General features: G+C 38.1%; 1 protein-coding gene across 1 annotated transcript in view; it reads left to right on the top strand.

Annotated features, from left to right (window-relative positions):
• The window catches only part of LOC144655020 (WD repeat-containing protein 19-like), a 10639-nt gene extending 973 nt beyond the window's left edge, over nucleotides 1-9666 (top strand). Inside the window, exons 2-17 of the mRNA XM_078515240.1 lie at nucleotides 198-273; nucleotides 416-498; nucleotides 705-845; nucleotides 1635-1724; nucleotides 1985-2072; nucleotides 2540-2576; nucleotides 3647-3756; nucleotides 4202-4270; nucleotides 4560-4637; nucleotides 5118-5259; nucleotides 5861-5940; nucleotides 6114-6195; nucleotides 7465-7615; nucleotides 8202-8325; nucleotides 8807-8883; nucleotides 9224-9666. Coding sequence (XP_078371366.1) covers nucleotides 198-273; nucleotides 416-498; nucleotides 705-845; nucleotides 1635-1724; nucleotides 1985-2072; nucleotides 2540-2576; nucleotides 3647-3756; nucleotides 4202-4270; nucleotides 4560-4637; nucleotides 5118-5259; nucleotides 5861-5940; nucleotides 6114-6195; nucleotides 7465-7615; nucleotides 8202-8325; nucleotides 8807-8883; nucleotides 9224-9338 — 1543 coding nt within the window. The 3' untranslated portion in view covers nucleotides 9339-9666. The remainder of the gene's footprint in view (nucleotides 1-197; nucleotides 274-415; nucleotides 499-704; nucleotides 846-1634; nucleotides 1725-1984; nucleotides 2073-2539; nucleotides 2577-3646; nucleotides 3757-4201; nucleotides 4271-4559; nucleotides 4638-5117; nucleotides 5260-5860; nucleotides 5941-6113; nucleotides 6196-7464; nucleotides 7616-8201; nucleotides 8326-8806; nucleotides 8884-9223) is intronic.
• The last annotated feature ends 1515 nt before the right edge of the window (nucleotides 9667-11181 follow it).

The following is an 11181-nucleotide window of genomic DNA, read 5'->3' as shown; positions in this document are numbered from 1 at the left end:
GCGGGGGAATATTATTAAAAACAGCTTAATGTAATTTACATTTGAAAAGATTTCCTGCATGAGCCTCCATTGCAAGCTACAGTAGTTCCAGTCCAATACTGAGAATACGAATAAGGCTTATTCTGTGATATAAAGTAAAAAGCGCAGCCATTCGAGGGAACAATAAAATTGATTGTTTCCTAAATTTTGTTTTTTAGAGGTGTAAACTATGCTTCAAAAAGTCCCAGTAGACAACTGAAGAAGGAGTGTGCCACCATCCTGGAGTCAATGAAAGTGAGTTAATAACGACTAGATATCTTTTCTCTGACCAACAACAGTTGTGAGGAAAGCGAGGAGCGAAACAAGTGTCTTCTATGTGACTGGGTCTTAGAAGTGTTACGTCTAGTAACGGTAAACTGATGTGTTTCGTTCTCAGCAATATTCCGAGTCTGCTCTGCTGTTTGAGAAAGGACAGTATTGGGAAAAGGCTGCTGCTGTGTATATCAAGACTAAAAATTGGTGAGTAATACAGATACACAACAGAAAGCATTCATGTGCTCAATGTCGACGAGAAAAGTTTTTGTTTTCTCAAGAAGGTTAAATATTTAAGCATTGACGCCTGTTTTGCTTTACTTACCCTAAACCAGTCCAAAAATTTATCTGACAAGAATTAACGGCATTATGGTAGAGTAAGTTTCCATTACGAAACGCCTTATTCTTTTCAGGCCAAAGGTCGGTGAACTGTTGGCTCACGTGACTTCTCCCAAGCTCCATGCGCAGTATGCTAAGGCCAAGGAGGCTGATGGGAAATACAAGGAGGCCGCTGCAGCTTATGAGGCGGCCAAGGATTACGACAGCGTCATTAGGTTAGGACTTCACTTGATTTCTTCTGCTACAGTGATGACTTAGAGGAATAAGTGTTTAGAAAATCATAAGTTGATTCTTAAAAAAGACTTTAATACGAAAAGTTTAAGTTTTCACTAGTGAAATAAGCACAAGCTAAAAATGACACAAGGATAACTTTGACACAAATATAAACGTAAACACTTCCTAAAAGTTATTAACATTCACTTTTCAACATTAGTAGGTTATTATCTTGATGTAACACTAAATTTACAGTTCAAACATTGAAATAAGTGTTTTCAACTCCATATAAGCATATAGCAAGAAGAATCTTATTTTGGCGACGAAATCTTTTTCTTCATATGTTCTACTCTATCCTTACCTCAGAATGTTACATTTTAGAAGGTATGGGCTGGGCTCACTTTGGATGGATGTTTTGTATCCAAAAACAGTTTCAGAAAAGGAACACCCTGCAAAAAGTTTGCAAAAGAAATTCTTATGTTCTGATTTTAAACCAAAAATAGCAGAAAGAGTAATGTCTTATTTTGGCAACGACATGCACATTTTTTTTGTTGATATGTACTAGGGTACTTAATATTTACCTCTGAATTTTGTCTTTGGAAAGGATAACTTTGGATGAATTTTCGTATCTAAAACCAGGAATTCCCTGCAAAAGTTCGTAAAAGAAAATCTAATACTCTTATTCTAAACTAAGTTCTGCAGCCTGTATAGCTAGGACACTTCTGTATACGGTACGAAAACTATACTAGTATTACCTTTTATCGAATCGATTTTTGTTTAAATCACGTTAGAATCAACCTTGATCATTTACAAAATCCTGAAGAAGCTGTGAGGATTGTAAAGGAGACTCAGTCTGTTGAGGGAGCCAAGATGGTGGCCAGGTGTGTAGCGTTACCTATCTACTTTGTCTTCCTGAAGCATTTTGAGATTTGTTCGTTTGCAGAAGTGTAAGCGTGTCTCAAAACGTGGCCGGAATCCATTCATATTTCTGGATGGAAAGAAAGAATGCGAGAATCTCGCTAGGGAACAGAACAGTGTTTACAAGGCAGTGTTTACAGAATTCGAAAAGTTAAACAACTATTTCTTTAATCATGTTTTTATAAAATATTGTACTCTTATGTTATCCTTTATTTATTTTTAGGTTCTTTCAGAAACTTGGCGACTTTGCATCAGCAATCCAGTTTCTTGTTCTTTCTAAGTGTAACGATGAGGCGTTTCAGCTTGCCCAGGTACAATCAAGTTAATATCTCTTAATTCCCAATATGAAAAAGAAATTCGTTAAATGTTTACAATTCCTCTTGGGAGAACCAGTTTGTTATATGAAGTAATAACTTCTCCAGTTAAAAAGCCAGGAAATTTACCATCGCGTATTTGAAAGTTCTACTTAAGTCTGGCTAAATTCTATGGGGACTCTTCACTTGAAATCTTTTTAGAAGTACTGTCACGTGTTTTCAGTTTTTTGCAAAATGAAGAAAACAAAAGAAATGTTGTAGGACGTAAGATGCTAATATTTCCCTGTCGGCTTTGGTTTTTACTGATATGTAAATTTCAAGGAAGTTTCTTATTGAATTACAGGGTTAGATTCCTTGTTGCAATGAAAATACAATACACGCGCCTTGATCTGTCCTTGAGAGATGGCTTGAACCACATTGATAGTGTAAACGTTTTCGTTTCCCTTTTTCGTATTAATTGCTAGGCTCACAACCAAATGGAACAGTATGCTGATATAATTGGTAAGTAGACCTTATTATAGGAAACAAGCGCTTCATGAAATGAACACGAATTTCAAAAATTCGCGTTAATTTAAGTCGCGTTAATTTTTGTTAACATTAATTTCCGCACCGTTAATTAAGTGGAGCGTTAATTTCTGCGACCTTAATTTCCATTATTTTGGCCCCAATTCTCGATACAGTCCAGTCGTTCTAATCTCCAAGGAAAAAGCATTTTTTAATCAGGGTGGAAATCTACCGGTATCACTGAAACTGCGAAGAACGCTCGAAGCAGTCAGATTCCTTCGATTAACCCATACGTTTGGGTAAAGTATCACGAACATTGTTTCCGTCTCGGATTATACGCCTAGTATTGAAATAAACTTGTTCCTGTTGTCTCAACAAGTGTTTTTCTTTGTGTACGTCGATTTTGGAATCATGCTTACGGTCTATTTCGCGTTAATTTTCTTTATTGGGAAGTTTTTCTTCCTTCGATTCGCGTTTATTTAAGTCGCGTTAATTTCAAATACCTAAATTATTAAACACAAGCGTTAATTTCCTATGCCGGATAAGGTAGCTACAGAAGTTCATTATCCTTCATTATCCTTGTTTCTCGACTCGTACGTGAAACTAGTTCAGTCGTCGCTAACTGCAAACATATGCTTTTGATGACGAGGACCAAAAGCAAGATAAAGTCCCCGTATGTGGAGCTAGAATATACTTCACGTATGCAACATAAAATACAACCCGTACAATATACGCTCGAAGCAACATAGGATGTATAAACAGTCGAGTATTGCTCTACGAATTGCTGGTTCTCTACAATCCTATAAAGAAACATTACGTACCTTATTGTTACTTATTTTCGCGGGACTTAATTTTCGCGATTTTCGCGATTTTTTGAAAATCGCGAAAGACCTGCGAAAATTAATTCTAAACGATTCCTTGTATTTTTTATGCTATTACGTATTTTTGGCCATCGGAATTAGTCTCGCGAAAATCCTGTTCCATTTTCGCGAAATTAGTGCCCGCGAAAATAAGTAACAATAAGGTAAAAGAGATATAGTTCTGATAAATTTGTTCATATATAACAGGTGACGATGCGGTGGCAGACGACTATGCCAGTATTGCCATGTACTTTGAGAATCAGAAACAACATTTCTTGGCTGGAAAGTTTTTCCTGAAGTCAGCGCAGTATGCTAAGGTAAGACAAAATTGAACTAAACTAACAACAAAGGAGAAGCGTGTTGAACCATAGTGACTCATTTGGACGTTGCTTTTACAGTCGAGGGAGCAAATGCTATTTCGAGCAAATGCTCGTGTTGAATAAGAAAATGTAAGAAGTAAGAAGTTAATCATCGTTTTTAGCATCTTCTAACAAAACCTTCAGGCTAAGGTTTGCGTTGATAAGTACTTTTTTCACAGAGCTCAGAGAATTCTCGCGTTCTGTTTGAGGGGCGAGGTATTTTGCCGAGGTGCGCTGGAGATAAACATGGCATCCACAAATGTAGTTAGGTTTCTACTCCGAAATTCGAGGGTTTCTTGTGAAATTTGGCGTGTAATGCCCGGTAATATAGTTGATTTTTGTTTATTGTAGTCTTGCATGATTAAGTTCAACAAACTACTATACTAATAACTATTTTTCACAGGCCCTAAAACACTTCTTAAAATGCCCTGTGGGAGAGGATGGTGAATCCATCGAGCTAGCCATCGAAACAGTAAGAAATGATGGACTTTTTTGGTGCTCTTTATTGTATTTTTGTATTTGAATAATCTTCCTGTCTACTGTAACAGTAGCGAAATGTTTTGCAAAATGTAATGTCAAATTTTCATGGCTGTCTCAAAGATTAAGTGCGCATGTACGCGAAATGACACTACCGCAGTAAAAGTAAACAATAGCGAAGCAAAATGAAGGAACGAACGAGAACGAATAAATTATTAAGATATTCTCTACCCCAGTTTATTCATGTTTGTCATGGCTGTCTCTGTCCGTTGTTCATATTTTAGGTTGGCCAAGCTGGTGACGAGGTGCTGACTCATCAGTTAATTGACTTCCTCATGGGAGAGGCTGACGGGATACCTAAGGTAAAGCGAAGCCGCACTCAACAGTGAGCTATGTCTTGTATAACATTCTATTACGCACCACACGCATGTACAGACGATCTGCACAACACTGAAATTTCCGTCGTGAGATAAGGCCATGCAAGAAAAATTGACTCGTTCATAGCCTAAGAAAACATAGGATAAAATTAATTTTGCGGGGAAATTAATAAAAACAAGACAAAGAAAAAAGTATACTCCATCCAACGAAATTCAAAATTATATTCAAGGAGCGAGGTGTCGAGTTATTTTCTTGCTTACTAACAAATTCTCATAACTGGCGTTCAGAGAAATGCATGGAAATCTGCAAGGAGAATTTTAATTTCGATCTTGAGAACGAAAAGATTAAACTTAAATTGTTTAATTTCTTGGAGTAATAATGAGGAAAATAATTAGTTAAAGTTTTAAGCGAAATGTGGAGCAGAAGAAAGACATTTTCCCCCCGGATTTGTCTTTGTATTTCAGGAAGCTAAGTACTTGTTCCGTCTTTACATGGCGTTAAAACAATACCGTGAGGCAGCGCGCACCGCTATCATCATTGCAAGGGAAGATCAGAATGCCGGGAACTACAGGAACGCTCATGATGTTCTGTTCAGCATGTACAGAGGTTAGTTATTCAGCAGTTGGTATTTTTGTTTGCGGCTCAGTTCCTTTCGTTCCAAGTTTACTTTTAGCCTAGATCATTAGCCCGCTGTAATGCAGTCGTATTTTAGCGCCGCGAGTACATTTTGATCGGGCGAGCACCATCTTGGATTCGAACTCAGGAGAGGCTTGGGGAAAGTTTTAAAAAGCGTCCTAGGGAGTAGTGAGGCTTTCTCTCGTCTCCACCTTCTGCGTTTGCGACTATAGTACTTGGCCAAATGCGCGAACAAAATTATCAAACGTTCGCCCATCAAAAACTGCTGCATTGCAGACAACCTAGATCACCAGATAAACTACATTTGTAGGAGCTCCATGTGTTTATTGGGAAATTGTCTTGAGTTGGAACTTTGAACCATGGCTTGAAACAATCTTTACAAAGATTGGACTTCGTCTTTATAACATTTTGCTAAACAGCGTAAATAAATTAAAGGTGACGATAAGTCTTACTTCGGCTTTGTTGCCGTGATACAGGATCCCTTTTTCCTGAATCTGTGCTTTACAACCTGTTGTTCCTCTTTATTTCTTGATTTGGACAGTGTACAAATCTAACTATTGATATATTTTAGAGCTGACTGATCACAAAATAAAGATTCCCACGGAGATGATGCAGAATCTGATGATTCTTCACAGTTACATTTTGGTTAAGGTTAGTGTGACTTGTCCACGATGATTTAGTTAACATGCGATTTTATAGTCTTTGGTTTCCTGCCCTTTTTAATGTCTTTCAAGCTTTTGCTTTGCTTTGTTAAGCGTGTTCTTGTAGTCTTGGACGATCGTCAAATTGTAGAGTGTAAAATTTCTTGTCTGCTCTGTTTTCAGCTGCACGTGAAGCGAGGTGATCACATGAAGGGTGCCCGGATGTTAATCAGAGTGGCAAACAACATCAGCAAGTTCCCAGCACGTAAGTACTCAACAGTCATGTGTGACCTTAAATCCTCTATTTCAGTGAACGTATAGAGTCTACACAGAAGCAAAGTGGGCCACACTGCTGCCGCCTCCGACTCCAGTATCTGTAGCGTACTGTAAATATCATCATCACTACCCCCCCCCCCCCTCTTCCCCACCCTCTCGACATTTTGTTCGGTTAGTCCAAGTAGTTGGTAGAGGGTCCCTTCTACTAACTGGGCTCTAACAATTTGCCGGTATTCCTCGAACACAACGAATGAACACCGGTAGTGTAGCAGCTCTCATAAGCTTGTAATTCTCACTTGTCCTCTAGCGAAAAAAAAAAAAAAAAAAAAAAAAAAAAACCCCCCCCCCCAAAACAATAGCAGTTGCTATTGTTTTTCGGGCCAGGGCTATTGTTCCTGTTTGTTTGTTCTAGTTTTTTACTCGGGGATAGCGAGCGAGCCAATCATGTGAGACTTTAGCGAGAGCTGCTACATGACCAGAGCTCTCGCGAGGCTGTCGCTAAGTGAGGATTTTCTTTATTCCCATTATTTGTCTGCTAGATAATGTGTTGCTATTGTAAGGAATACTCGCGCAGGGGGGGGGAAAAAAAAAAAAAAAAAAAAAAAAAAAAAAAAAAAAAAAAAAAAAAAAAAAAAAAAAAAAACCTTCGCAAAGCCCCTAAAATCCGTTCGAAAAGTCTCTTTGTAACTTACCTGCAATGATCAGGAGGGCCTCCTTTCATCTTGTGAAATGAAATGCAATCCCCTCGGCGCGTGAAAGGACGGTTGAAAGCAAGTTAGCTTCAAGCTGTCTTTTTATGAAAATTTATTCTTTTGTTTTATATCCACGTTGATATAGGGGAATCACTGTTTACAATTTTTGCCTCATTGGCATAAGTGCTTCAAAAAATATTAATTATTGAAAGTACATGGTACGATTAACTTTCGCCAAAAGAATTGAGCCTGATGTATTAAATACTTTTTCTGTTGCGTAGGTTTGAAAACTTGATATTTTACAAAGAATTTATGGGCTCATTAGCGCTTTTGCCACCCAGGAAATTTGGAGTTTTTGAACGCTTATATCTCCATGAATACTGTTTCTATCTCTATTTCGCCCAAAAATTAAGTTTCACAAGCTCTTTAAATATCTGGGGTCACTTTTTATAATAGCATGATGCCTTCTCTACGCAAAGATATATGCTAATGATCAAAAGGTAAACAAGGACTTCAGTAACAGAAAGGACGAATGTTACAAATTTATCTTACATTTTCTTTCACAGACGTTGTTCCCATTCTAACGTCGACTGTCATCGAGTGCCATCGTTCAGCACTGAAGAACTCTTCATTCAGCTATGCTGCAATGCTGATGAGACCAGAGTATCGACAGAAGATTGATCTCAAATACAAAAAGAAAATTGAACAAATTGTCAGGTAAAGCAAGCTTCTCAACACTACTTTGTCGTGGGAAAGATTTCATGCCCATCATGTCACCAGCATGGGACGAAGAACAACTCTGAGTGCCCGACGGGAAACGAACCCATGGCCTTCAAAACTGGGTGGGCTTTCTATCCATGTGATACTGCTTGAACCATGGTCGTTAATTTGAGCCGTCAATTTTTTTAAAAAAATAAATCGTGATCGTGATCACCTGAGAAGAAAAGGAAAAAATCTTCTAAACGTAGCTTCAGTTTGGTAACACACAAGACAGTCAAATACAAACGATAACAACCCTTTTCTTTCTAGCAAATTGAAGTTATAGAGAGGGGGCTTCATAGGGCTTTTATTGCTGCTGGTTGAAATACTTTTAAGAGTACAACATGTTCTTTTGACTGTTGTCACTTAATTCTACGTGTTAAATCTCCTGTACATTTTGTGGGATCCAGTCCGTTGTCAGCTACCAGTGTCGTGCCGACGAGACCCAGAGGTTTGTGGTTGACAGCATTTAGAATATGGGTGTTGCACGTTTTGTTCTAAATTTTATTTTGAATATCGTTGTCATTTGCTTGAATGATTTCAGGAAACCTGATAAAACAGAAGAGGAAGAAGCTCAAGACCCGTGTCCTTACTGCAGCAATGAAGTACCACAGACTAAACTGGACTGTCCAGAATGTAAAAACACCATACCGTACTGTATTATTACGGTGAGTAACCATATCATGCTGTGGTGAATTTTGATGGTGGATGTTTCTCGTGAATAATCTGAATATTTTGCAATTCTAAGAAATGTTAAACAAATAGATCATAAATAACTTTTGCATGACCTTTGGCCAATTCTTCGGCCATGTGCGCAGTCATCGAAAGAAGAAAGAACGCCAAGGAACAAGGCTGGACATCTACCAAGTACTTTTTTTGCAATTTAAAAAACTCAGGAATCATTCGGAATCGTTGCGGAAATTGGGAGAACCTTCGGGCAATCTATGAAATTATCTCAGCGGACGCTTCTTTAAAATTTAGGAGCCAATCGTATATCCAGTGGCCCGACTACAGGCTCTGTTTTTCTTTTCTTATTTCCCCTCTCTCTGTCATCTTTTTTCTACAGAGCACTTCTCTTACCCCAGAAGGGTCTATTTCTACCCACACGATGGTTTATTGATGTTTCTGATATCATTTTTTTTTTCCTAGGGTCGCCACATGGTAAAGGACAACTGGACAATGTGCCCCAACTGTTCCTTTCCAGCTCTTCACTCGGAACTTATGAGGTACATTTTGTTTCTTTATTAGGTGCTTAGTAACAGTGGTAAATCCAGAACTGCTCCCCCCCCCCCCCCCAAAAAAAAAGGGGGAAGGGGGAGAGAAGAGAGAAAAAATTCACGACCTTTCGGGCCTTATATTATGGGTATCTCCTCTAGATCTATGATTGCGTGACTCATTAACGCAAAACGATTATTTTGTCGACTTTCAGTAATACTCGCGCAGCCTTCTTCTTAGTTTTAGCAACCTTCCTCGGTTTCGCGAGGTTAAAACTTCGCATTCTTTTCCGCTTGGTAGAATTTTTTCATTAATTTCAGAATGTTCATTTATTCTTTTTTTCTTTTTTAGTCTGTTGGAGACTGGTGAAACAGTGTGCCCAATGTGCTCCCAAACTATGGCCGCCACAGACGTGAAACTGATTAAGGACCCTTCGCAGTACTTGAAGACGGCGGACAAAGATTAGGTTCAGAACTAAAGCAATTGTATTTTAGTGTCTTCTTTTCGCTTAAGACGTATTTAACATGTAAATAATCACAGATCAGGCCAAGTTTTTATGTATGTGTTGTTTCAGACGTAGGTGAATGAATTGGTAAATTAATGTGGTAAACTTTTCTTGTTAACAAAAAAAAAACTTCAATAAAACACATGTTCAGTTATTCAAATAATCACACATCAGACCAAGCTCGTTTATATGTATGTGTTATTTCAGACGTAGGAGAATGAATTGGTAAATTAATGTGGTAAACGCAAATGGTGAACGTTTCTTGTTAATAAACGCATGTTCAGTAAAAGCTTTGTGCTTTGAGATCATTTGCGCCACTTCCCTCACAAACAAGTGATTTTGCTTCTTAAATGATAATGATAATGAATTTATATAGCGCATTTTTCATATGTATATGTTCAAATGCGCTGTACACATACTGTAATTTACTACACACAAAGGCCGGACCACAACACCAGGAGCTTCGTGCCCTACTCTTTGCGAATAGTGTGTGGGTTCTTTAACGTCCCCTGTTATAAGACTGAAGGGATACAGGAGACGGGACCTACGGTTTATCGTCCTTTTCCGAGAAGACTAATCTAACCATTTGCAGATGTATTTATAAAGACAGCACATTCTCCTCAGTTATTTTAAGACCCTGAATGTTGGTCCGGTCTGGGACTCGAACCCACGACCTCTCACACAGCAGTCCGGCGCTCTACCAACAAATAACAGGTGTGTTGGGTGATTAACAAAAGGACTCATGGCAGAAATGTGATGGAGAGTTATTTTATTTGTTTGTTAGCCTGTGTACAGCTGTCCCGCCCAGCTCAAAAAACACAGGCTATTTAAAAACACAAAAAAAATTTTTTCAAGAGACATAAAAACCAATTTATTCCACGTTGCTAAAGGTGAGTCAGTTAAAGGGACTATGTCACGGGTATTTCGCAGATTTTTGGTCTTAACTGTTCTGAAATGAGTGGTAGGCAACTTAACCTATGAAAAAACATTATATTTAACCATTTAACTGAAGATATAACCTTTATTTGGGGGATAGAAATCAAATTTCGGCTACAAATATCGATTTTTTTGAAGGCACGCGGAAACAACTTGAAAACGTTGGCTAACGTTTTAAATTGCAATCCCCCAAGCTATCCGCAGCCAAACGCGCTTTTACACAGTTTTAGTGCTCTAAAATAACAATTGTTAATAAAAATGGACCATTATTTTTAAGTTTCCTGCGACACAAATATAATTTTGGCTGTTAAAAAATCTGTTAAAATCCGTCACAGTCCCTTTATATTAACGCAGGTGACGTATGGGCAAATTGTCCTCCTGATGCAAAAAAGCGATAAAAGCCAGAGGCATGATTGTTAATAACCTCTTTTCTTCGTGTCTGGCCGCTTCTTTACTGGCAGCATATTTTTTTTCATTCGTATCGCTTAATTGGAAGTACAATGTCTCATATGGAGCTATAAATGACAGGTACTCTTTTATTAGCCCCATTGCCACGGCCAGGGAAAAGTCAGGGAAAACAAAAAATTTTCAAGGTCAGGGAAAAGTCAGGGAATTTTACAAAAAAATCAGGGAAAATCTTTGTTCTTGTCAAAGTCAGTGAAATGTCAGGGAATTTTCGCTGAAACAAAAAAAAAAACAAATGGATTTTTTGGCGAAGTCAAATGCCATGTGTCCAAAATCCCGTGAAAAACGTAAAGAGAAAAAAAATGATGAGAAGACTATCGATGGTCTGCAAAAGAAGCTGAAGCAAATGCAAAAAAACGTTGGACTTATTTGTTAATTATCCAAATTCAAGGTCAGTGAAAAT

This window comes from Oculina patagonica, chromosome 5, assembly GCF_052425735.1.
Source record: "Oculina patagonica isolate OP01 chromosome 5, crgOcupat, whole genome shotgun sequence".
NCBI classification, from domain to species: Eukaryota; Metazoa; Cnidaria; class Anthozoa; order Scleractinia; family Oculinidae; genus Oculina; species Oculina patagonica.
This window is presented reverse-complemented; position numbering and strand designations above follow the sequence as displayed.